The sequence below is a fragment of the Nesoenas mayeri genome (genome assembly GCF_963082525.1).
Source record: "Nesoenas mayeri genome assembly, chromosome: 21".
In the NCBI taxonomy this organism is placed as follows: Eukaryota; Metazoa; Chordata; class Aves; order Columbiformes; family Columbidae; genus Nesoenas; species Nesoenas mayeri.
The window spans coordinates 4,776,609-4,800,416 of NC_137571.1; the positions used below are offsets into that span (position 1 = coordinate 4,776,609).

Here is a 23,808-nt window from a genome sequence, read left to right on the forward strand (position 1 = left end):
TGCTGTATTAGCAACAACAGGACGACATCAACAGCAACTGAAGATCAGCCAAAGGTACAGTGGCTTTGGCTTTTCTAATTAAAAAGGGACTATTCCTTGAAATTTTCATTACAAAAGGTATTTATTGGAAAACGTTTTCGCTTCCCATCCACTTCTAAATACACACTTCCCAAGTTTGTAGAGGTTGTTGCTGTTCAAACACATTCTACAATCTCCTAAAGTCTTTTTGAACAGCCCGTCGATTATTCTGGGCACAAAGCAGTCTAAGCAGCTGTTGGAGTTCTAGTAAGACAGACCATTTTTAATGAGATTATGCATATTTGATACGCTTAAAATGTAGCTTTGCAAATGTTCTCAACTTCTCAGCTGGCTTACTGCATTTTTACTCAACCGCCTACCAGAATCATAAACCTATCAGTTCTACTTAAATTCAGCAAACAATCTGGGCAAGACTTCTCTCCGCACGCATGAAAGAGCTTCAGAAAACAGGTTCAGATGCTTCTGGAGATTCTTGTGGTGCTTCAAACGCACCATTTTGCTTGATTGGAAATTATCTGACCCGGCTGAGGGTTGTTCCTTCTGCGCTTACAGCAGAAAGGACAGCGCTTTGAGGCTGCTGGGTTCGCCTCCAGCATTACCAACTGTCCAGATACAAGCACAGCTCGACTTGTAAGACTCGGCTTAAGGCCACGTTTATATTAAGTACTAGGCCTTATTTCATTCTGCAAAAATGGAATAGCCGTGCAGAAAGCGTGTCAAAGCACACCACATGCAACGAGGAAACCGCTCCAGATAATCCTGATACACGTTATATAGATGGGATAAGCATCAGCTTCCACCAGATTTCACCGCCCGGCCCAAAATCGCTGAGGACTTTGAGTCCTCATGTCAAACTCCTGAGTTACACACTTGAGTGAGAGCAGGAAAAAAGAGATATCAAAAGAACAGTTACAATGAGAGTCCTGGTTCAAAACAATTGCAAAGAACCATAACGGATCACTTTAAGCTCGGCCTCTCCGCAGTGTTAGTCTGGCTGTAGGAGCTGCTCCTTCAGCAATATAATGCCCTTGGCCCCAAAATAGTAAGTGTATGAGAACTACGCTAAGTAGCACATATTATTGCTGTGTAACTCATTCAAGCAAGCATTAAAAATGTACCGAACAAACAATATTTGCTCACTTTAAATTCAAGATTTATGCCACAGCTTAGAACTGCTGATTGATTGCACAAGCAGAGTCAATAAAAAGAATCAATAGAAGATGCTCTGCTGAAGTACACAAGGAATTGAGGGGAAAAGACTTCAAAGCGGCAGCGACTGTTTTGGTCTAACAACACAGACACTTGTATATTTACGGACTCGCTGGTCCCTCGTGGCCCTGGAGAATTACAAGCAGCTCTCTATACGATCAAGGAATTGAAGTTTCCCTGAATACACGGGTTCGTAGGAAAGCTGCAAACAAAGGGCAGATTCTCCCTTCCATCCCGCACCCATCGGTGCTCGCTTGAAACTCACGTTTCCTTACAGACAAAGCACCAGAATTGCTGCAGAATGAGCCTCCAGGGAGCCCAGCCTAAATCCTGCCTCAGCTTCCAGTGTTTGCTCTAGAAAATCGGCAAGGTCTTGGGTAGCTGGCCTCATATTATGGATAATACTCCTGCTTTTTCCCCCCCACCTCCCACTTTAGACAAATTGAAGTTAACGTAGCTGTAGAGCATTTTGAATACTTTAAGCACTTCATAACCTTCCTATTATTCACCTAAACCCTGGCAGCTTTAGGGAATCCAATAAAAAAGCACCTCAATATTAACCACATCATGTTTCATTTTCAAGTGTTTCACAGCCCATGAAGTTTTCCCCAGCCCCAAGGAGCTCATGAAATCCCGTTTCCCCGTGGCTGGATGCAGCCGAAGGGAGGACGCGTTACCTCTGCAGAAGGGGAGCGGGAAGTCCCAGGAGGCGCTGTTTTCCGAGCTGGCGTGGCACGTGAGCAACGCGTGGCCTTCCAGAAAGAAGCCGGGGTTGCAGCTGTACCTCACTTTGTCCCCGATGCTGAACGTCGTCCCTTGCTGGATCCCGTTCTGCAGCCTCCCCGGGTTCCCACACGTGTGACTCGGTAGAACTGCCAAAGAAAAGTTGCTTCTGGTTAGAGATGGTGGCTCGTAACAGGTGAAGGATCATCTCAAATCTCTTAAAATGTAAAGAGCAAAGAACCACAAAAATCATCCTACTGATCGCATCAGAATTCATTAGGTTGGTTAGAGTTAACATTTAATTACCATTTCTACCGGTAAGGAAGCAAAAATCACTTGCCAAGCTATTGAGTCAGAAACAAGATTCACTCTTTCCTGCCCACTTCTACCAGTTCCTAAACCATCACATCTCTCTTTCCTACCCCCCTGCCATTCTATTTAACACCACTGCACTTTCCTCTTTAAAATAACACTTTTTGAGCAGACCTTTGCTGGGCACCTCACAGACCCCTGTTTTGTAGGCAGAGTTGTGTTATATCTTAAAGGCAGAGGGAGAAGACCTGAGGCAGCCCCTGCCCTGTTGCTGGTGGGCAGAGGTAGGGGACAGAAAAGACGACGAGGGTTGGAAGCAGGTTCCAGTTCGGGGCTGTGGGCATTCCCCTCCCTACCTGCTTTGCTGCCCAGGTGCCCCTCTGTAATAGGTTTGAGGCCCTGGATCTTGAAGAGGAGGTAGGTGAGGATGTGGTGCAAGGCCCAGCTACGAGGTCACATAGAAAGAGGCAGTTGACCCCACGCCTCAAGACCACCTCAGATAAGAAAGAAGGGTAATTGTAGTAGGCAGTTTCCTTCTGGGAGGGACAGAGGGCCCAATCTGCAGAGTTGACCCTCATGGTAGGAAATGTGCAGTCTACCCGAAGCCCGGATCAGGGACATCACCAGGATGCTCCCCAACCTGGTGCACCCAATGGACTACTGCCCACTGCTGATCATTCCGGTGACAACCAACGATAGGACAAGGGGTAATGGGTTCAAACTGGAACACAGGAGGTTGCACTTAAATATGGGAAGAAACTTCTTCTCAGTAAGGGTGACAGAACACTGGCCCAGGCTGCCCAGGGGGGTTGTGGAGTCTCCTTCTCTGCAGACATTCCAACCCGCCTGGACACCTTCCTGTGTAACCTCATCTGGGTGTTCCTGCTCCATGGGGGGATTGCACTGGATGAGCTTTCCAGGTCCCTTCCCACCCCTGACACTCTGGGGTTCTGTGAACTGTGTGTTTAATCCAGATTTCCAACATACGCATCAAACCAGACTCTGAACAGTGCAGCTGAGACCCAGCTCCACTCAGGGCAAAAACAGCCCAACATAAGACTGCATCAGAAAAAATATGGGATATTTGAATATAAGATGGAGAAGCCACAGCTAAAATGCCAGTAAATCCTTAACCAATGCCTCGGTACAGCAGTTTTTAAATAAAACTCTACAGGTTCCCACAAGCCATTCCAAAGAGATGCACTCAAATCACGAGTTTAGAGCCCAATATAAAACCCAGGGAAGACAACCAAGACTAAGAATGGCTTCATCAAATCCGAACCAGGCCCTTGTGCAGCTTTCTTGTGTTATAGTTCTTTTTCATTAAGGCTGAAACATCAGAGGAAGGAAAACATGGTCATTCAAAGCAGAGTGATGCTTTATCATTGGAAACAATTTTGTCAGGGGCATGAACAGAACCAGATGAGTTTCTGTGAGCAGAGGGAGATTTAGTCTGCAGCTCTGCCAAGGAAAAAGAGGCAGATTAAAAGGAAAATGATATGCAGAATAAAATACAACCAATACTATGCACGAGCATAAGAAACAAAATACAAATCCCTGACACTGCTCAAAGACACTCAGTCCCTGTGGGCGCTGCTGCGGGATGGAGCTTGCGATGGGGATTTGAATGGGGAATGGGGGGTCAGGTACGAGCTCCCACTGACCAGATTTCTTCCCCCAACACCATTTCCACCCTTCCACAAAGTGTCTGGAGCTGCGAAGTTCAGCAGCAAACGGAACATGAACAACCGTGCAGGTTTTGAGAGCAGGGGACGCTATCAAATGTATCAAATGGGTTGAAAAGCAGTGCAGAACTAATGTTTCATTTTCTGTAATGATACTCAAAACCCCAATTTAATTAAATTACCAATGTCACTTTTTTAAAAAAATGAACCCATTCCTGCTTTTCTGCTTCCTTCCCTTAAAATTAATGACTAGACCTTTGCTATAAATAAAAATCTATCATTTTTAAAAGTCAATCTCTAACACTAGCTGCTCTCTACTTAATGAACTGTGAAGAATCAGACAACCCCAACCTGCATCGTATCTTAAAATCATGCTCCAAAAACAGGCTCTCATTTTAAAATTCTGCTTCATTTGGCTGCCTTAACTAATATCTTATTACAGGACAGACAACACATGCAAGCTTTGGGGGGAAGGCAACATTAACTCCTTGATTATTTTGGATTTAGTGGGGTTGCTGCAGGAATCTATGAGGTTCAGATTTAGTGGGGTTGCTGCTAGAATCTATGAGCCTTCATTTTTATATTTTTTATAATTTTTTAACAATTTCTATTATATTTTTAGTTGGGGAGGGTCTGGAGGTGCCCTTGGACCCCCCACCAGCGTCTTTGTTTCAGCAACCGCTTGCACAGCAATGGATTTGTGATTCTACTCCAACATTCCCGAGAAGAGATAATATTATTGCTCATACTTGGCTGCCTCTAACAGCCAGACTCTGATTGCTTCAGAGATTAATAGAACTGTATTATTTACATCAGATGTCGCACAGAATAATATTATTAAAGCTTTGTCTTACCCATTTACCAATTCCACTGTAGATTAGTAGCATGGATTTTTTTGCTCCCCATAAAAGCTTTGTTCCCGGCAATCAACATAATATTTTGCAGTGATTGTATGGAAATGAATGCAGCCACAGACCAGATTTGTACAGATGAATCGAAGGTCCTGTTAGTCATTTTGTAGCCGAGTCTGTTTCTCTCCATGATGAATTTAGAGCGGTTTATTTTATTTGTCTTGATTTGAGCAGCTGTCAAACCACTATCTTATTTCACAACATAGGAAATAGGATGATCCTACTGCAGTTGCACCTGGAGATGTGCTCAATGCACCCTGAGCATCCCTGGCCCAGCGCTGTGCCCATATACAAAGGAACCGCAATCATGGTGTTAATCGCCAGCACAAACACAACCAGAACCTCCAGAAAGGAGACTGAGGGAGAACTTTGTCTGATGGGATTGTCTGAGATCATGGCAGAAATGGCACCTTTTCAGCAAGAAACTGGCAAGTGTCAAGGTATTGAAAACATCAGGGATAAAGCCACCAAAACACACAACCCCACATCTTCCTGCAGTTTTCAGCCCATCCTTCAAAACCACTTGTTCACCAAAAACTCAGCCCAACTTTGCTCCCTTCTGCTCCAAACTTTCTCTACCTTTTTGAAATCTCTTGCCTTTCAGTTTGGCCCCTTTTGGCCCATCCCTCGGAACCCACACCTGCTCACCCATTGATCTCTTACCCTTCATGGCACCCTGGGAGCATCACCCAAGCTCCTAAACCCCACGGAGCTCTTAGAGCAAAATGAAGGTGCCTTTTCTCATGGAGACCAGAGACGTCTCTCAGATTTCATAACGTGTTGCTTGAAAATGAACTGAACTTGAGAAGTTTCCACCATCCATTCCTGTTAACTGCTAAAAAGTAGCTACAGAGCTACCAGAACTGCTGATCTCCACCAGCAGCTTCGCACCATTCCCTGACTTTAATTTCCACCCCGTTTCTTGCTGCCCTTCCCAACGGGCTCACCGGGCTGTTCTCCCCGCCTGGCTCATTCCCTTGCCCAGGATCACGGCCCTGCAAGTCTTCAAAATCAGCAGCTTTCCAAACCCAGCACTCGTCAAGCCGCGCGTCTCCTCGTTCCAGTTCATTCAAAATTAATTAGTAGTTTTTAAGTCATTAGATGTGACTCAACGCATGCTTGGACAGCATCCCACCATCAAAATGCATTCAGTCTAATTACATCAGCCTGGCCTAAAACCCCATAGATCATTTTGTCAGGAGAGAGGAATTAAAGACAAAGGCAAGAGATGTTTCTCTTCTTGCTCCCTTACCAGTTCAGGTACTTGCAAACAAACCAAACCCATCCCCAGCTTGCTCACCATTGCAAAGAGAAACCTCCCCTATTTCCTATAGAAGGGAGCTGAAGATGAATTTCAATCTGTGTATATTGTTTGAATGTAAAATAACCCCAACGTTTAACACATCTAGATACTGCATTCCAGTCTATGACCCTATTTACATAGCTAAAAGAAGCTCTTTTATTGCTTGAATCATCTACGGTGGTTTACGGCAGATAATTCAATGCTATCATTGTTCTAACCTTGAAATCTTATCAAGGAGCGCAGCTTTTATGATATGAGGCCATACATTATCTCCTCATTCCCAACTCATCTTCATTCCTAATAAAAAGAGGAGAAAGCAAGCAAGCCGTAAGCAGGCACCCAGCGCTCCTCACCCCCTCGGTACAGCAGGGATCCTTTATCAATCCCAACGAAGGATGCGTCGCAGAGCAAGGAAAATACCAAAAACCATTGACCTAAACTACTTGGCTCAGTCACCACTACACACTCATTTCCAAAATACGCTTTTTTTAACATTTCTCTCAATTTTCCTGAATCTAGTGGGGGCTGGAGGTCAAGACACCCAAGGGAACCCACAGAAAGGTCTCTCTGCTCAAGGAGAGACGCAGGTTCTTCAAGGAGAACATCTCTAGTGTGTCCAACACAGCTTGAAAAGCCCCCTGGAACAGCCACGGCCCACATGGGCAGCACAAATATGAGGTCGGCAGAATGGAAAGACCCACACAGACCCATCTCCTCTTCATCCTCAACTTTTGGGCCAAGTCCGCAGGGATTAATGACTCTCTAATAACTCCCACCAGTGTTTTAGTGCAATCTGGTTTAGTTGAGAAGAGTTTTAACCTTCAGGATAAGTGTCCAGTGCGTGCTGCAGAACAGGAAATAAATGGTGTCTTCATTTCATTTTATCCTTTTTTTTTATGTCATGATTCATTTCCAGTACAATCAAAAGAGATAAAGCTAAATGGAAACTCTTTTTTTCTCTCTAATATTTCTTTGTTCACTAAAAACCAGCCAGATGGTTACTTTTGGATAATAACAGCCCAGAATGGTTCACCATCCGTCTTCTTTGTGGTAGTACTTCTCGGGCTTTTTTGGAAACTCATTTTCCGTTTCCAATTTACCTCCCCGGAATGTGCTACAGCAACTCCGGCACAACTTCCCAGAGCAGTGTGCAAGCTGAGAGCAGCGCTTCAGGTTTGATTTACTGATCCCACTACAGAAACAGCAACAGCTTCAAACCATGAAAGCGGTAAGATCATGGAGATCCAGCAGCGATCCCACGGATCTTCAGAGAGGTGGCGAGCAGGGACGCTTCACTTTTGGGACTTTATGCCACTCACTATTTATACTTTCAAACCAACACCATGACTTGCAGAGCACAGCAGGGAAGCCTGGCTGCAAAGATACAGACACTGAGTCTTTTACCAGGCCCTGAAGAACAAAGTCATGCTGGAAGATGCTTCCACGTTAGCAAACGCTTCATTCCCACCCCAGTGGTCCTCCCATCCCATCCCATCCCAACCTGGGATGCTCTCCTGCACCAGGAGCCTCATCAGCAAAGCACTTGAGAACGTGCTTATCTTTGCGAATGCGCTCTAGTCCTGCTGCTTTTCAGCCCAACGACACTTGAACGCAAGCTTAAAGTATGTGGTTAAGTGTTTTGCTTAGCAGGAATGGATTTAAGTGCATGTTTAAAGGCTCCAGTGAACTGGCATTTAACAGCTGCAGAGGAACTTGAAAAACCTTCCCTAGGGATGAAGGTGGTTTTACAGTTGTTTTCTCTCTTCCTCCCTGAACTAAGGTTAACCATTCCGGGAGAAACCAAGACCTGCATCTTCTTGTAACACTGAAGACAAGCCAAGAGAAACAACCCTGCAGTGGTTACGACAACTGCGGGGACCAAAGAAAAGCAGAACTCAAAGTGCAGCGCAGAGAGCTCCGCTGCCACAGCACATCAAGCTCCTCGCTCCGCCGCGCACATCGGCACCGAAAGCCCAGGCGCCCGTGTGAGAACAGGGTGTCAGATTTGGAACCCACATCTGAAGCGATGTGAGCTCGACGCTGGGTGCCAGTGTTGATCAGCTCTGCGTTCTGCTGGAGAGCGGCCCTGGCCGGGGAGCGCTCTTTGTTCTGGTAACAAAAGCCACTTCCAACTTTAGAGACCACATTGTTTATCTGCTTATTGATCTTCTTGAGCTATTGGCTGATTACCCAGAAACAGAGATTGTAGCCAGCTACATCTGTTTTAATGAATATTTCACAGCAGACGAAGGGCATTCGCCACAACATCTCACTCATTTTTTCAGCCACTGCTCGGGCCGCCCCATCAGCCCTGCGCAATACGCACAGACCCGTTGAGTCTTCGCATCAGCACCTCCATTTTAACTGATCGGTGACACCACATGTGCCCCACACAACAGGAAAGTGAAATACCGCACCGTTGAGTAGAACAGTCAATAGGAAAAGCACCCAGGAGCACTGAGCTCTCGGTGCAGACACCTCGTGGCAATAACCAGAAAGCAAATACATCTCAATGATGGTGCCAAGAAAAAGTCCACTGGGCTGTCGGAGCAATTAGGTGCTCCTCTGCTTCCGGCACTAAAGGTTCATTATTAATTTGCGGTCATAATTGACACCAGAAAAAATGTAGAAGGTAAGTTTAGCTTTGTTTTCAGTGAAGAGGATAAAGTGATCTAATTATGTCATAAAAACATGCCTAGGGCTCCATCCTGTTTCCTGGATTCTCAGGTGCCTATCTTGCAGAATTTGCCACCAGCATAATTTTGCAAGCTATGCAATAACATGCACTCATCTCAGAGAACAAGGTTTTAACCCACATGGGATCTCCCCAATGCCTGGGTATATGCAGAAGCAAAAGCTTACTCTGATTTCAAGGCGCTTGCTCTGATTTCAAATCCTTGTCTGCTACTCAAATTTAGATGTTGCGGATCTGGGGGCTGAGACTTGTCCATCTTTTCATCCATACATCACAACCTATTTAACGGACATTAAAAGGGCATTTACGCAAGCTGAGCTCACAGCAGGCAGGGAAGGAGAAAGGGCAAATGCTCTTAAGACTAATTAAAAAAAAAAGCACCAGCCAATAATCACCTGCAGATCCATCATCCCAGAACATCCCTACGCACACACTGACCAAGCACGTTTTAACAAACCACCTGCGCTGCATTCTTCAAGCGAATTGAATTCTCTTTGAGCAACATAAAGACATCATTTGAAGTAAAAAAACTTGACTTTCTGTTGGAAGGTGACTTGCCTGTCACTTCTGAGCGTGTGGCTCGACAGACGCGGGTGTAACTTCACGCACGTTTCAGCCAAGGCGCGGCCGAGCTGCGCTGATGCCCCATGTGCTGCCAGGGCACCCACAGGGACCCCGCAGCCTCCTGCCCGCTGACATCAACAACAGACACTTAGAACTGCAGAATGTCAGGGGCTGGAAGGGACTTGCAAAGCTCATCCAGTGCAATCCCCCCATGGAGCAGGAACACCCAGATGAGGTTACACAGGAAGGTGTCCAGGCGGGTTGGAATGTCTGCACAGAAGGAGACTCCACAACCCCCCTGGGCAGCCTGGGCCAGGCTCTGCCACCCTCACCCCAAACAAGTTGCTTCCCATACTCAAGTGGAACCTCCTGTGTTCCAGTTTGCACCCATTGCCCCTTGTCCTGTCACTGGCTGTCACCCAGAAGAGCCTGGCTCCATCCTCCTGACACTCACCCTTTAGATATCTGTAAACATCAATGAGTCCCCTCTCAGTCTCCTCTTGTCCAGCTCCAGAGCCCCAGCTCCCTCAGCCTTTCCTCACACGGGAGATGCTCCACTCCATCATCTTTGTGGCTTCCAGACCTTTGTGCTGACGAATGGATTTGTGCAGAGGGAGAAACCTCCCACTCTGCACTTCCCTCCTACATGAAAAATGTGATAACTGTTACCACAGTCATTAGCGTGAGTCCACAGCTCTCCCGAACAAAACCCATCTTCTGGTTGAAGACGACAAGTTGGTGGTTGCAGAGAAACCTGGAAAGACCCCATCACACAACGTGCAGTCACATCCTTCTATTTTACTCATTGGGAAAAAAGAGGGGAAGCAAAGGACCCAAATCTATTTATTACAGACAGTTCCCCTAACCTGTGTGCCACAGAACACAATACTCAGCTTCTGTGAGTATCGGTTTACACATTCAACATTTTCTATTAAGAAAACGCTAAATGTTAATCCAAACAGTCTTCAGCTCTTGGACCCTTCAAACAGGCAAAGCACGCAAGTTTGGCCCCTGGAAACACGCACGTTGGGACAAAGAATTTCCACAGCATCTATTTGACATGCAATTCAATCTAAATCTCTGGAGCTACGCATCAGGTGCTTTGAGAGGAAACGCAAGGAAGTCAAAGCAACGCTTGAGTGGGAAAAAATAGTGCCCATTGTCAAAGGTAAAGTAGAGAAGGTGACACATAAGCCTCATCCTCAGCATTAACTCACTAAAGCTTGTAAGAGATTCACGCAGACTGACTGCCGCCGCAGCCTTCGCTACCCTAGCTGAGCCCAAATAGATATTTTTAGACTAAAACCCTTCATCTTATTACTGCTTCACTCCATTCATTATATTTTTAATCATGTCCAAACAACTGAGCTATTAAATAAACTCCAAAGCGGCACAGCAGGCTGTGGCTTCTGCGAGCTCAGATCAGAGCGGCAGGAGGGAAAGGAGGCTGCGGATGCAGATTAAACCTCCCCGTTCCGACAATGCGCAAAGCAACCGCTGGACTCAACTGGCACCCGTGTAGGATTGCGGCCATTTCTCAGTCCTGCCTCCCGCTGACACCCTGAAAGACATTCAGGACATAATTGACTTTGTAAGTTACAGGCGTCCCACAAAGGAGGGAGAAAGTCATAGATACATTTCTCAGTAATGAACTCCCCGCTGCACTCGCCTTTGTCGGCCTCCTCTTGAGCATCTTTTCATGCAGATTTGTACATGGCAATGCTTGAGGCTTTCCAGACAGTTTGGGCATCTTGTAAACCGTCTGGAAATGAGACATTTGGTGCTGCTGTGGCCGCAGGTTTGCTGCTGTACCGCACACCTTCCGGCACCTACAGCACAACTGGAAAACCCGTAGTGATGTTTACAGACATGCACCCATCTGCTGCTGTAAATGCTGTAAGACTTGACTGAAATCAGGGGAGTTGTTGTGCTACAAGACAGAAGGAAACCACCACCACACATGAGAAGATCACAAAGAAACTGCTATTGCCCTGCAACTAAGGAATAAGGGGGGGAAATGCATTTCACAAGCAAGAATAAATGTGCTTCCCCAGATATGGGGTTACACCTGCCGTTCAACCCCATCCTGCCTCCATTTCTCATCTTTTAAATAAGTTAATGCCCTTAGTTCTTAAGGAGTTGTTGCTCTGGTCCCATCCAAGATGCTCATGCACTTCCAGCACTAAAGCCTAAAACAAACATTGCCAGGGAGAATTAATGGCCCTCGGCTTGTTTGCCCGCTAAAAATCTGCTCATACGTAACATATTAACTTGCATTAAGTTTCTGCTTTTGCTTCCTTACCTGAGGTTACCAAAATGACCACAGCATGATGGAAACAGGAGCAGATGGAGATGCTGAAGATGGTTTAGGATAAAAACATCAGTATGAACAGACAGCCTGGGCATGGACTCACAACAGAGCACAACTGCTAATGAGATTATTATATGAAATATGCTTCCACAAACTCCTTTTCCTCCCACTATGTGTTCCTGCAAGGCTCGTCTAATTTTACAGGATGAGAGGTTGTGCGGGAGGAACGGGATAAAAGCAAGATCAATGGTTGTAAGGAATTTTAATTAGCATCAAGGTTGCTCTGTGTTGGTTCACAGAATTAAAAGGAAAAAAACCCAGCACATAGCAAAACGTCTACAAGATGAATTTCAGGCAGGGCCGGAGCTGGTTCTCTGTCCAGGACACTGAAAAATGTACCTGCACCAATTTCTGACACAGCACATAGAACAAACCGCTCGCTCTTCTAGAGACCTACAGGATAACTTTGGCATCACCTTCACGTCACTTCCATTAGGACTATGGCAACTCTTGTGCTTCAGACACAGGCTGTTTTCTTAGTGAGTGGGGCTTATGTACTTTTTAATAAAAAATGAGAATTTGCTTGATGTCAAACTGCAGGATCTATTCTATTAAAATACCGGATTATTCCAAATGCCCAGACTCAGACATTTCTGAGCTCCAGCCAAGACGTATGAAGCAGGAGCACTAAAGTGATTAGTCTGCAGGAGGTGCAGATTCAGGGAATTTAATGACACAGCACTAAGATGAAAACTCCTGCAGCAAGTGCTCGGGCTGCGAAACATCGAGTTCACATTCCAAAAGGACAGAGGGGTTGGAGAAGGCTGAACCGGGACATGGTCCCACATTCAGAGGATAAATGGACAGATGTTTGCAGATGTTTGCAGACCATCCGTAGCCAGAGATGCAGCTGAACATGCAAAAAGCATTTACCTGAGCTTACAGAGCGCAGAACTAAGTACAAACGGAAGAAAAGCAAGAGTAAAAAGACCAATATTCTTAAAAGTTCTTCTTCCATGAGGCTGAGGGAAAAGAAAATCAAATTAAAGCATTCTTCAAACAGTGAGATACCCCATGCTCACATACACATCTCAAATGGGGCCCAGAGGAAAGTTATAACACCTGGAAGGGGAGAAGCATACTAGTTCTATTTTGGATGTGAATGGTCCATGAGCATTTGAAAAACTAACCTTAGAAACCAAAAATAACAAAAATGCTGCTCAGAAACTCGCCGCTTCTCGCAGCAATGAGCTCTGATGGATTACTTGGAAGCCGTGGTTTTCTGCTTTTTATACCCAGCCACTCTTTTTCTTCAGCTTTTGTGCTAAGCTCAAAATATCCAGCCATCCCATCCCTCGTGTTTATGGAAGTAACGACGCAACTGCCAAATTCCCCACCCTCCATTCTCAATCGCTTATTATCAGGAACGGAGGCCACAATATTGAAGGCGCAATGTGTATTTATATCTCTTTGGCAAAAAGACTCATTTTGAATGAATGAGCTCATCTTTTTCCCAGTCTGAAATACATAATGGTGTATGATGTGTCATCTGGATTCAGTATTTCCCAAAACAGAAATACCTGGATATGAAAATCTGACCCAGGGAAGAAACATCTGGATTCCCGTGGATGCTCTAAAGTGCTTCTCATAGCTACAACTGTAAATTCCTTAATATTAGTACAAGTTGGGTATGAAGCTGTTTTGGCCTTGAGACTAGTTGAAAGATCAGGAAGAAATAGAACCTGTCGGGGAAAAAACAGGAGGGAAACTGGACAGAAGAGGATTTCAGCTCATCTCCTCCCCACTGGAACAGCCCAAGCCCTGTTGGCTGGTGCCTCTTTGCTGCAAAACCAAATCTGCAGCTGTGACACTTCTACCCAGAAAAACCTAAAAGTCCAATCAGAACAACGGTACCCAAAGTGTAGGAAACCACTACGAGTTAATCTTTACATGATTTTAAAGCCCTGGTCCGTGGGTCGGTGTGGCCAGGGAAGACTCCAGTGAGAATCACAGAATCCACTGGGTTGGAAAAGCCCTCATTGATCATCCAGTCCAACCCTTGGTCCAACTCCAGTCCCTTTACTAGATCATGGCACTAAGTGCCATGTCCAAGCTCAGTTTCAAAACCTCCAGGGCCGGTGAGTCCAGCACCTTCCTGGGCAGCCATTCCAATGCCTGACCACTCTCTGCACAGAATTGCTTTCTAATCTCCAGCCTCAATTTCCCCGGGCAGAGTTGAAGCCCATGGCCCCTTGTCCTATTGCTGATGCCTGGGAGAAGAGCCCAATCCCCACCTGGCTGGAACTGCCCTTCAGGTAGTTCTAGAGAGTGCTGAGCTCAGCTCTGAGCCTCCTCTTCTCCAGACTGAACAAGCCCAGCTCCCTCAGCCTCTCCCCATAGGGCTTGTGTTCCAGTCCCTTCCTCAGTCTTGTTGCTCTTCTCTGGACCCTCCAGCACTTCAATCTCTTTCCTGAGCTGAGGGGCCCAGAACTGAACACAACACTCCAGGGGTGGCCTCCCCAATGCAGAGCACAGGGGAAGCAAAGAGACCAACTGCTCAGTTCCATCCCCACAGATGAGATCTCTCACTGTGAAATTGCCACAATGAAGCGTAGCACAGCGCTTCCCCGCGGGCAGAAGGCAGTCGCCGTGACTTTATCAAATAACTAGTTATAATTTTCATGCAAATAACAAGAATAATCAAGTGACTATCACAGTTGTGTCAGCCTGAAGAAAATACCATCTACCAGCCGATCAAAGCGAGCAGATGACCTCACAGAAAGCACGTTCGAGATGTTATCAGGTCTTTTGCAACTCGTTTGCTTTGGTGTTGGCTAAATATTAAAAATGAAACCCTCTCAGACTGATAAGTGCATGAACGAGGCTGCCAGCACCAGCACACACCAACAGCCTACCCTGAGCACACAGCCATTTACCAGCAATATTCAATGGGTCGTGGGCATGTGCATCCGCTTCTTGTTTGTTTTTATTCCCTTTGCCAGCACAGAAATACATGCAAAATGCATCCGCTGTCCCTCAAGGCAAAACACCAGACAAGTCTGCGTGTTAAGGAATGGGTGAAGCTGTTTGACAAATGAGAACGATCAAATAATGAGAAAGAGCTTTGCAGGGGCTTCTGGTGTCTGGTTGGCTTGTCTGGGTTTGGTTTTCCTCCCAAAGCAGAGGTGGTTTCTTAACTCCTCCAGCTGTCAAACCTCAGGATAACACACACGAACCTGAGCTTTCACACACGGGCAGGTCCCATTTCACTGCTGTTTAAGCTCCACATTTCCAAACTGGCTACAGTGGTTTTGTGTGCGTTGTGGTTTTTAATCTAAAACTCACAGGACATGAATTATTTTTTACACCATTTAATCCCTATTAAATTTAATTGAAATAATGGGTTAAAAATTATTAGTTCACAGACACAGGGCATAACTGCATTGCTCATCTCTTCCAGAAACCAACCTAAAAACGCGATGAAACCACAAAGAAACAGGTCAGATCTATTAGTATTTCTACAAGGTGAAGGAAAGTCAGGTTATATTTGCTTTGCTCTGTGTTTCAGGGATTACTGATTGACAAACTCTGTTCTTATGAATAATAATAACGCCACTGAGCCTTTCTGTGCTTGAATAATCATTGTATTTCCTCTTTAATAACATGCTGGGGTTTATATGAAGACTCAAGAGCATAAAGCCGTCGTGACCTTCCCCACCTGCGAAGACGCCGCTGAAAATGATGGTTGATAAAATAAAGCAGAGTGACTGAGATAACGCTCCAGCCATTGCATCTCCAGACACATCAGCCCATAATCATCGGAATGATAATAAACTCCGACGGATGTCACTCCCCTCCTCCCTCCTTAAGCAGCATTTCATCTCACCATTCCTAATACTCGGGGAAAGAACCAATTTGCACTTTCTGCACCGGTTACGTGCTCCGAGGCTCCTCAGACGCCCTGAGCACCGAATCACGTCTGATCTGGGTGGCAAAGCAGATATCCGTGTAAAAGCACATTTTCATCTGGATAGTGACAGTGTCACAGGCGCTGTTTCCTACCACCCCCCTCAACCTGTTGTTAACAGTCCCCGCACACAGCGGCAGCTCCTGCTCTGAACGAGGCATCGCTGCCCCTGCTCAGCTCCAATTACCTGTACGTGGCATTTTGCAGACACACGACCTGCAAGCGCTTTCAAGTAAACGCCTTTTCTCCCACCCATTTTTCAGATATAACCAACAGCACGAATTGTGAAGGCAGCTGATACTTAAGACACGCAGAAAACAGTAAATCGGTAGAAAAACCTTACGCACACACATACACACTGTTTAAACAGGACTCTGAACCTCACCCAAAACACGCCACTTTCTGCCCTATGGACACCGAGAAACAGGGAACACTTGTGGCCTCCGCCACCATAAACCCCTCTTGTTGTGTCCCAGCACACTGGGATTCCTTCCACTTTGCTTTTTCCATGAGAAATCACCAAGAATCACCAGCAATTCGAAGTTGAAGCAAGTTAGAGCACAGCTCTTGCAGTGTGGTGAGCCCAAAACTGCTTGGAAATCATTTAGTTATTTATAGCCAGGTTCTGCTTGGACATTGTAACCTCCAAAGCAAAAATACCACCAGGTAAAGAAAAAGGGAAGGAATTTCCATTGGGTGAGGTGCATTTGAAGGGATTGAGGAGACGTCTTGCAGGAGCTCAGATCCCATCAGCACGTCGGAGGATTCGGTGGGACAAACTAAGCAAAGTAACCAAAAATCTTCATAATCTTAAATCATAAATCTTCATAATCTTAAATCAAAAATCATAAATCTTGGCTAGAACCAGAAGACACGTCAGCAAACTGGACTGTGAAAAGGAACTCCACACATTTTGAGATGATCTTAATTCTTACAACCTTGACCCACTGATGAGACAACTGGGAAACCAACACATGGGGACAGATGGAATGAAGAACAGCAGCTGCATTAGGAGCAATAGGGATTTTTTAGCGATGTGATGCTACCTTATCTCCCTTTTTATAGCTACTGTGGTTGTACCTGCTCAGGCACATTGTGCATGTCTAAGGATCAGATGGTAATGAAGGACGGACAAGCCTTTTAACCAAATTGGCTTGGCAGCAAGTCCGCAATTTTCGCACAGCTCATTAGTGGTGACTTTTTATGGAAATGTATGCTGAAACAAAACCAAACGCATCTAACAGCTACATGTTCTGCAAATAGATTCCTTGATTGAAAAGAAATGGCTCTCTATTATACACAGGGAAAAAAAAAGAGCAAGAAGGGAGGAAAATGAAGGTTTTTAGGAAAGAACCATCACAATGAGACCCCTCCATAAAGTACCTGCACTGCTGTGCTGAGGTTCTTCCAAACACTGATTTTCAACACCTTCCACCTGTCCGGTCATGTACAGTAACATCTCAAGCACGAATTACCCTCCATATCCACATGTCAGGAAAGCAGAAGCAATGTCAAAGTCACACAAATTCTTCAGTGTCTTCTGCATTTATTGACATTTTGCTCTAAAAGGAGCTGAGGAGCAGAGCAGCTGGACAGGAGCAGCGAGAATCTCCTGGACAGCAAAGGGTCCCTGTATTGTAGCTGAGCGAGTGTCACTTGATGCTTAACTGCTTCATACTGGATCCTATTTACTAAGCATTAGTATTCCTGCTCTCCTGCGTCTGCACTGATTGATTTCATTTGCATATGCAAATCAAATGCCAGCATGAAACACTTAATATTCCCTCAACTTCATTTAGTGCTGCAGCAACATGGGTCAATATCTCGCTCCATCCTCTGCTGTGTGGGGAGGGTTCTGGCTGAGTCAGCAAATGCTAATAAGCTTTGCTGCTTTCAAGACTTAAAATCAATTAGTAGTATATTAAGACAGACTTTCTGGGAGCTCATTTAAGTAATAAAAATCTTTTGTATAACTAAAAAGAAAAATAATAGGAAGGTTGACTCTTCTGTCCCCAGTTCCCCAGGGAGCTGATTTAATCTGAAGCCATTAGGGAAAGCAAAGCGGCTGCAATGCTTCCCAAACGGGAGCTGCTCCGCTGGTTTTGCTGGATTCAGAGGGAAAACAGCGAGGATCCCAGTGCTGGGTCTTCCCCTGCCCTTGTTTGAACAATACTAATGTACACGAACAAGAAGAATTATGAGCATCATATCCACAGTCACCAACCCTCCGCCCCTGTGTTCTCATTAATCCCACACTGCAGCAGCACCTCAATTGCATCGACATTTCCAGAGCAGCGACTTCAGGCTGGCACAGCACAAAATGTCCCACAGAGCAGCACAGGAGCAACACCATCAGTGTCTGGGAACAGGCAAAACCATGAGGGACGGCGTGATGAATTTAGTCAAAGAAACAGCCCAATAAACCCTGGGGTGGGTTAGAAGGGGGTGGTCAGTAGGTCAGAGAGGTTCTCCTGCCCCTCTGCTCTGCCCTGGGGAGACCACACCTGGAATCTTGTGTCCAGTTGTGGCCCCTCAGTTCCAGCAGGACAGGGAACTGCTGGAGAGAGTCCAGCGCAGCCACCAAGATGCTGCAGGGAGTGGAGCATCTCCCGTGTGAGGAAAGGCTGAGGGAGCTGGGGCTCTGGAGCTGGACAAGAGGACACTGAGGGGGGACTCATTCATGGGGATCAATATGGAAAGGGGCAGTGTCAGGAGGATGGAGCCAGGCTCTGCTGGTGACAACCAAGGACAGGACAAGGGGCAATGGGTGCAAACTGGAACACAAGAGGTTCCACTGGAATATGAGAAGAAACTTGTTTGGGGTGAGGGTGGCAGAGCCTGGCCCAGGCTGCCCAGGGGGTTGTGGAGTCTCCTTCTGTGCAGACATTCCAACCCGCCTGGACACCTTCCTGTGTAACCTCATCTGGGTGTTCCTGCTCCATGGGGGGATTGCACTGGATGAGCTTTCCAGGGCCCTTCAACCCCTGACACTCTGGGATTCCGTGACACCCAGTCCACAGCATCACCCACCCCAGCGGGTCGCTAAACCCCCAGCCAAACCCCAGGCTCTAGGTCGGGTGCTCAGCACCAGCAGCACCCTGGAATTCAGCAACTGCACCAAGAGGATCCCTTCAAATCAGAGCAAACCACGTTCCCAGTAGCACCATCAGCCGCAGGTTCACACCCAGAGAAGACAAATAACTGAAATGGAGCTTCTCAGGTGTTCCCCCTCACTCAGATGCAGTTTCTGCAGTCACCGGGGCCCAGAGCTCGCTGTGCTGTTAAAGCCAACGCTGCAAACTGCACCAGCCTCTCAAGTCCTTGACCTTGAGCCCTCAGGAAGCTCCTCTCTCATCCTTCAAAGCCAAACTGCACCTCGGCTGGCACAGCTGGATGCCCCAGGAGGTATCTGCACCTCAACACTCCCCCTACCTTAAGAAACACCTGTTCATAAAGCACAAGCCCCCCCCCAGCCACACTTCCCAGGGAAGCACAGTGGGCAGCGCAGCTATTTACATTTATTTCTTCATCTTCTAATGGAGATCTTTGTTTTACGAGTCCCTGACTACCTGATGCAGCGCCGAGCTCGTAAACATTACAAGGGGCAAACACCGGGCTTATTTGCCTGATTTTATTTCAGCAAATTTATTGGACATCCTCTGCAAGTACCAGACTGAGCAGCACTGACACCAGCTCCTGCCAAGGCTGGGAGAAGTAATTGAGTCACCATGTCAGGCCAATTTGCCATTCATTTCCCTCCCAAGGCTGAGCTGCCGCTGATGACTCGAATGTGCTCCTGACCATGACAACGGTTTCCTCCAGGGAGCAAAAATATAGCAAACAGATACAGATAACTGGAAATAAACAGCAGAAGAGGGTTTACAAGCAAACTTAGGATCTCTCAGGCAGCTTTTTGCCCTTTAAAAGGTGTTTATCAAACAACCACTCTAGTCTAAACTACAAACAAATCCTGATTAGTTCTCTAATCACAGCTAAGACAAAGATACGTCTTCATATACATATAGTTCTTCCAGCACAGGGGAACTTGGGATCATTTGGGATATAAAGCCCAGCTGACTGACCTCAATCAACCAGATACTTCATTACTATTTCACTCATCAAGTTTGCACCCACCGCTCCCAACATGCGTCTAAACTGAACAGTTGACTGTGCAAAGTCGCTTCGTTTCCAATCTGCATATGGTACATTAAATGAAACAGTAGTTGCATATTGCGAACAGCTGATGACAAACAGGGACACGGCTACAGAGCTGAAACAGCGTGGAAAAATTCCAAAGCGCAGCCTTGGAAATAAAAATAAGTAAATCTGAAAACATGATAAGCAAGCCTATTGCCAACCAGCTTTTTTACATCAGGTAGAAAACATTTAATTGGAGACAGAATCAATCCAATGCTATGCTTTAAATCTAATTATAAAATTACTTCTCTTCCAGATGCTACACCGTGTAAAACAATTCTGTCACTCAATATTATTGACAACACCGCGTTGCCTTACTGCTTATGCGGTATCTTGGTTTATCATGTAGTCCAAATACCTTGCAAACAAGAAGCAAATCGAACGGCGCTGTGCTGAACGGCTGCACGTTCCAGCACCGCTTGGTGCACGTGTTGGGAAATGCAGTGATCTGAACCCAAAAATGAGGGCGGTGAGCGGAGCGGAGTTCAGCATACCCCCCCCCACCAGATGTGCAAACCCTGCCAGATGTGCCACCCCGAGGAGCAGGAGGCAAAGCTGCTGCTGCCTCATCCTACAGCTGTTGGCATCACTGCCGCCCTCCAGCAACGCTCCCGCTCTTCACATCCCTCCAGGTTCATTCCTGTTTGACAGGCAGCAGCAACAGCAAAGGAGATAGCACCTACTTTTTGTCCCTCTGTTCACATGGAATGCAGAAGACATTTTAAACCAATAAAATATTGTCTACATGGGAAGACGACATCAGAATGCTAGACTTGTTTTTTATTTAGCATCTTATTAACGCTCATAAATTGGGTACCCACCCTTTAAGCTACAGCAAGTAGGTGCCGAAGCAAAGCAGAACTGACTGCAATTCCGTTCCCCAAGCCAACAGGAGCTTTCGTTATTGTTTTTAAAGGCAACACACAAAGTCATTGGACTCAATCCTGACCCAGCACAACACGCTGATGCTCCAAACCTCCCATGGGCATCACAGGGTTTCTGCCTCCCAAGCATCATGTCCAGCCTGGGAGAGACGGGAGGAGGAACGAGCAGCCCGTGGGGACAAACCTTCCCCAAATCCCAAAATTCATCCTAAAACTGGGAGGCATAGTAAACAGAGAACAAAAAGCCACTAGGGCAATGGACATTAAGCACAGCAGACAAGGGTGAAATGACAAAAGCTGCGGGAGCAGTTGACTGAATGGGAAGGCACTGCATCTATTAAAACAGGAAAGTCCTACAAAGGTATTGCACAGTCCTTGAAAGCTTCATGCTGCACACGCAATGTGCATGAAGGGGAATCCCCTGGGGTTTTTGTCCTATTGGTCTTCACCATCATCAAAAGTCAATCTGAACTCAAATACGCTATTTCCAAAGACAGAAAACCAAGCTGATCAATTTGTCTTCCACTAATGGGGCAACTTTTACTGTGAAGTTAAAGGACAGGCTGAAAAAGGGAGAAATGAAGCAGTTTCACAGCAGAGCCAGAAACCTCGGCCAGGTTTAGCCCAAGGAATGGCCAAAGAGGCACAGGAACCAGTTTTTAATTGTATATTCTAAATATGCACACACAGCTCCCCAAACAACCCTCTGAAGAATGAGATATTTGTGCTTGAGAAAGAGGAGGGTATTTATTACGAAGGAAAACAGCACCATTTACTTGGGGCTGTTTCCCTCTGTATTTAAATGCTTCTAATTTCTTAAAATAAGCAGTGTTCTTCGCGGCGTAATTGTTTCTTTTCAATCAGGCACTTAGTGTTTGCAGCTATCAAATTTGTTGCAGCTGTAATCAAACACCATGTCTTGGGAAGGAAAAATCTTCACCTAGTGTTAAATCTCACTGCATTACACTTGGGCAGCAACCAAGCCCGGGGTCCCACTCACTCCAGTTCTCTCGGGGGGTTTCTAACTCAACTTTGAAGAAGAAATAATTAACATGAGAACTCTAAAAACTCCATAGATAAGGATTCATTAAAAATGCGTTCAACATTATTCTATCCCTCCTCTTTTATACAGCACTTTCATCGCCAAAAGACAAATGGCAGAATGTAACCCCCGCTCTCTCCTTCGCTATGGAAGGAGTAGACACATCTCCTCTCTCTCTGCTGCTTGAGGCCAACAGCATCTTTGGTTTGGCCCCAGAACCCCTGGCCAGGGCCGTTAATAGAGAGGAGAAGGGAGCACTGAGGCACCAGGGAGCCACTGGGCACCCACAGTCAGTGTGGGGGTGTTTGGAAGCTTCAGAGGCACCCGCAGCCAGTGTGGGGGATGTTTGGAGGCTTCAGGGGCACCCACAGCCAGTGTGGGGTGCAGAGAAGCTTCTGGAATGCCCACAGTCAGATCTGATCAGGCTATAAAACGGGATTCTCGTCAGGGTCCACCCCTTGCGCGGGTCTCTTGGAGCACGAGCCAGAGTCCCCCCAGGATGGAGACCCCGCTTGCCTCGCCACCACGGGGATGAGTCAATTAACCCTCGCAGGACTGCGAGTGGATCTACTTTCCGTGCACATTTGCACGCGTACTTTCCATGCTCAATATGAGCACATGTATAAATTAATCCTCACATAATCGCAGGTGTATTTTCCTCCCATACTTCCACGTTTGCACATGCAATATTCCATGCACATTTGCACAAGTATTTCTCTTCGCAGGACTGCGAGTGTATTATAAATTTACCCTCGCAGGATTGCGAGTGTGCACTTTCTGTACTCAATACAAGTACGTGTGTCCCTTTACAATAACCCCACACCATGTTCAGGCAAGTGCGGACTCTTCCCGGACTCAGGGACGGCTCTGGTATTGTTTTGGTGACCCACATGCATGCACACTGGACCTCCTGTTGTATTAGTTGCTGCCCCTTAATAATTTTCCTCGACTGATATTTGAACCTGTATTCAAGACACTTTTGGAGCGCTAAACCCTGTTTCTCACCGCCTTAATACAAGTTGTTTTGGACCCTGTTGTCCCTCAAACTAACCTCGAGGTGCCTCCATGACACCATGAATGAGCAAATAAATCACATTAAGAGAAACTGAGGCACCGTGTAAAGCTGTGACTTCGAAACATCAATATATTAGGCCAGGGACTAAGTTAAAGCAAGAACCTTCTTGTTCTTGCTGGTTTCATTAAGTTCCATTAAGCTTCTATTTCCAGCATTGCTCTCTAGTCACGTATGATAAAGAACAGGTTCAGGTATCTTTTCTTAAATCCCTATTTTTCATACCCTCAAGACTAACAAGGCGGCCGAGAGGTTAATGGCTCCCAAATAATAATGTGATTTTATTTTATTTCTACATCAGTAAACTAAAAAAAACCTCCTGCTATTCAGCGTGAACTGTTATTAGCAGTATTGAGGAAATGTGGCATTTATATCAATTTTCCTCTTATTGTGAAAGACTTGCCCAATTTATTTTAAATGTCAGCTTACTATGTATTCATCAGGTGTGCGGCAGCAGTGGTTGTAATTAGTCTCTCATTGTAGTCCAGGCATGTGCCTTAATATTAACTCCACACGTCTTTCAGGGGAAGCAATAAATGGAAACACTGGTCACTTCTGGGCATTAAATCTTCAGGTGTATTTTTCATAAGATCAGACTGTCAGGATTCACATCCCAGTAAAGCTCTAACTTAGGTTATTTCTGGCTGTTTCTACTTGGAATTTCTCCTGCATCGAAATGAAATGCAAGACTCAAAACAGCTGGTCAGGATTTTTAAGAAGAATCATTTAGGCGTAAAAGGAGGAAAACAAACCCCACAGGCTGAGGGTGACCAAGGCTAATTGGGAAATCACGGTGAATTCAAGTTTAACGGGGAAAAACACATTTCAGGATGCTAAGAACATGAAAGCACTTAATTTAAATATTTTCTCAATGATACGTTCTGAAACGGAGTT

General features: G+C 45.9%; 1 protein-coding gene across 1 annotated transcript in view; it reads right to left on the reverse strand.

The window, feature by feature from the left end:
* Positions 1–23,808, reverse strand: part of CSMD2 (CUB and Sushi multiple domains 2) — a gene marked incomplete at both ends in the record, with an annotated part of 231,477 nt that overhangs the window by 175,155 nt on the left and 32,514 nt on the right. The window contains 1 exon segment of the mRNA XM_080357655.1: positions 1,926–2,120. Within this exon segment, the coding sequence (XP_080213781.1) occupies positions 1,926–2,120 (195 nt within the window).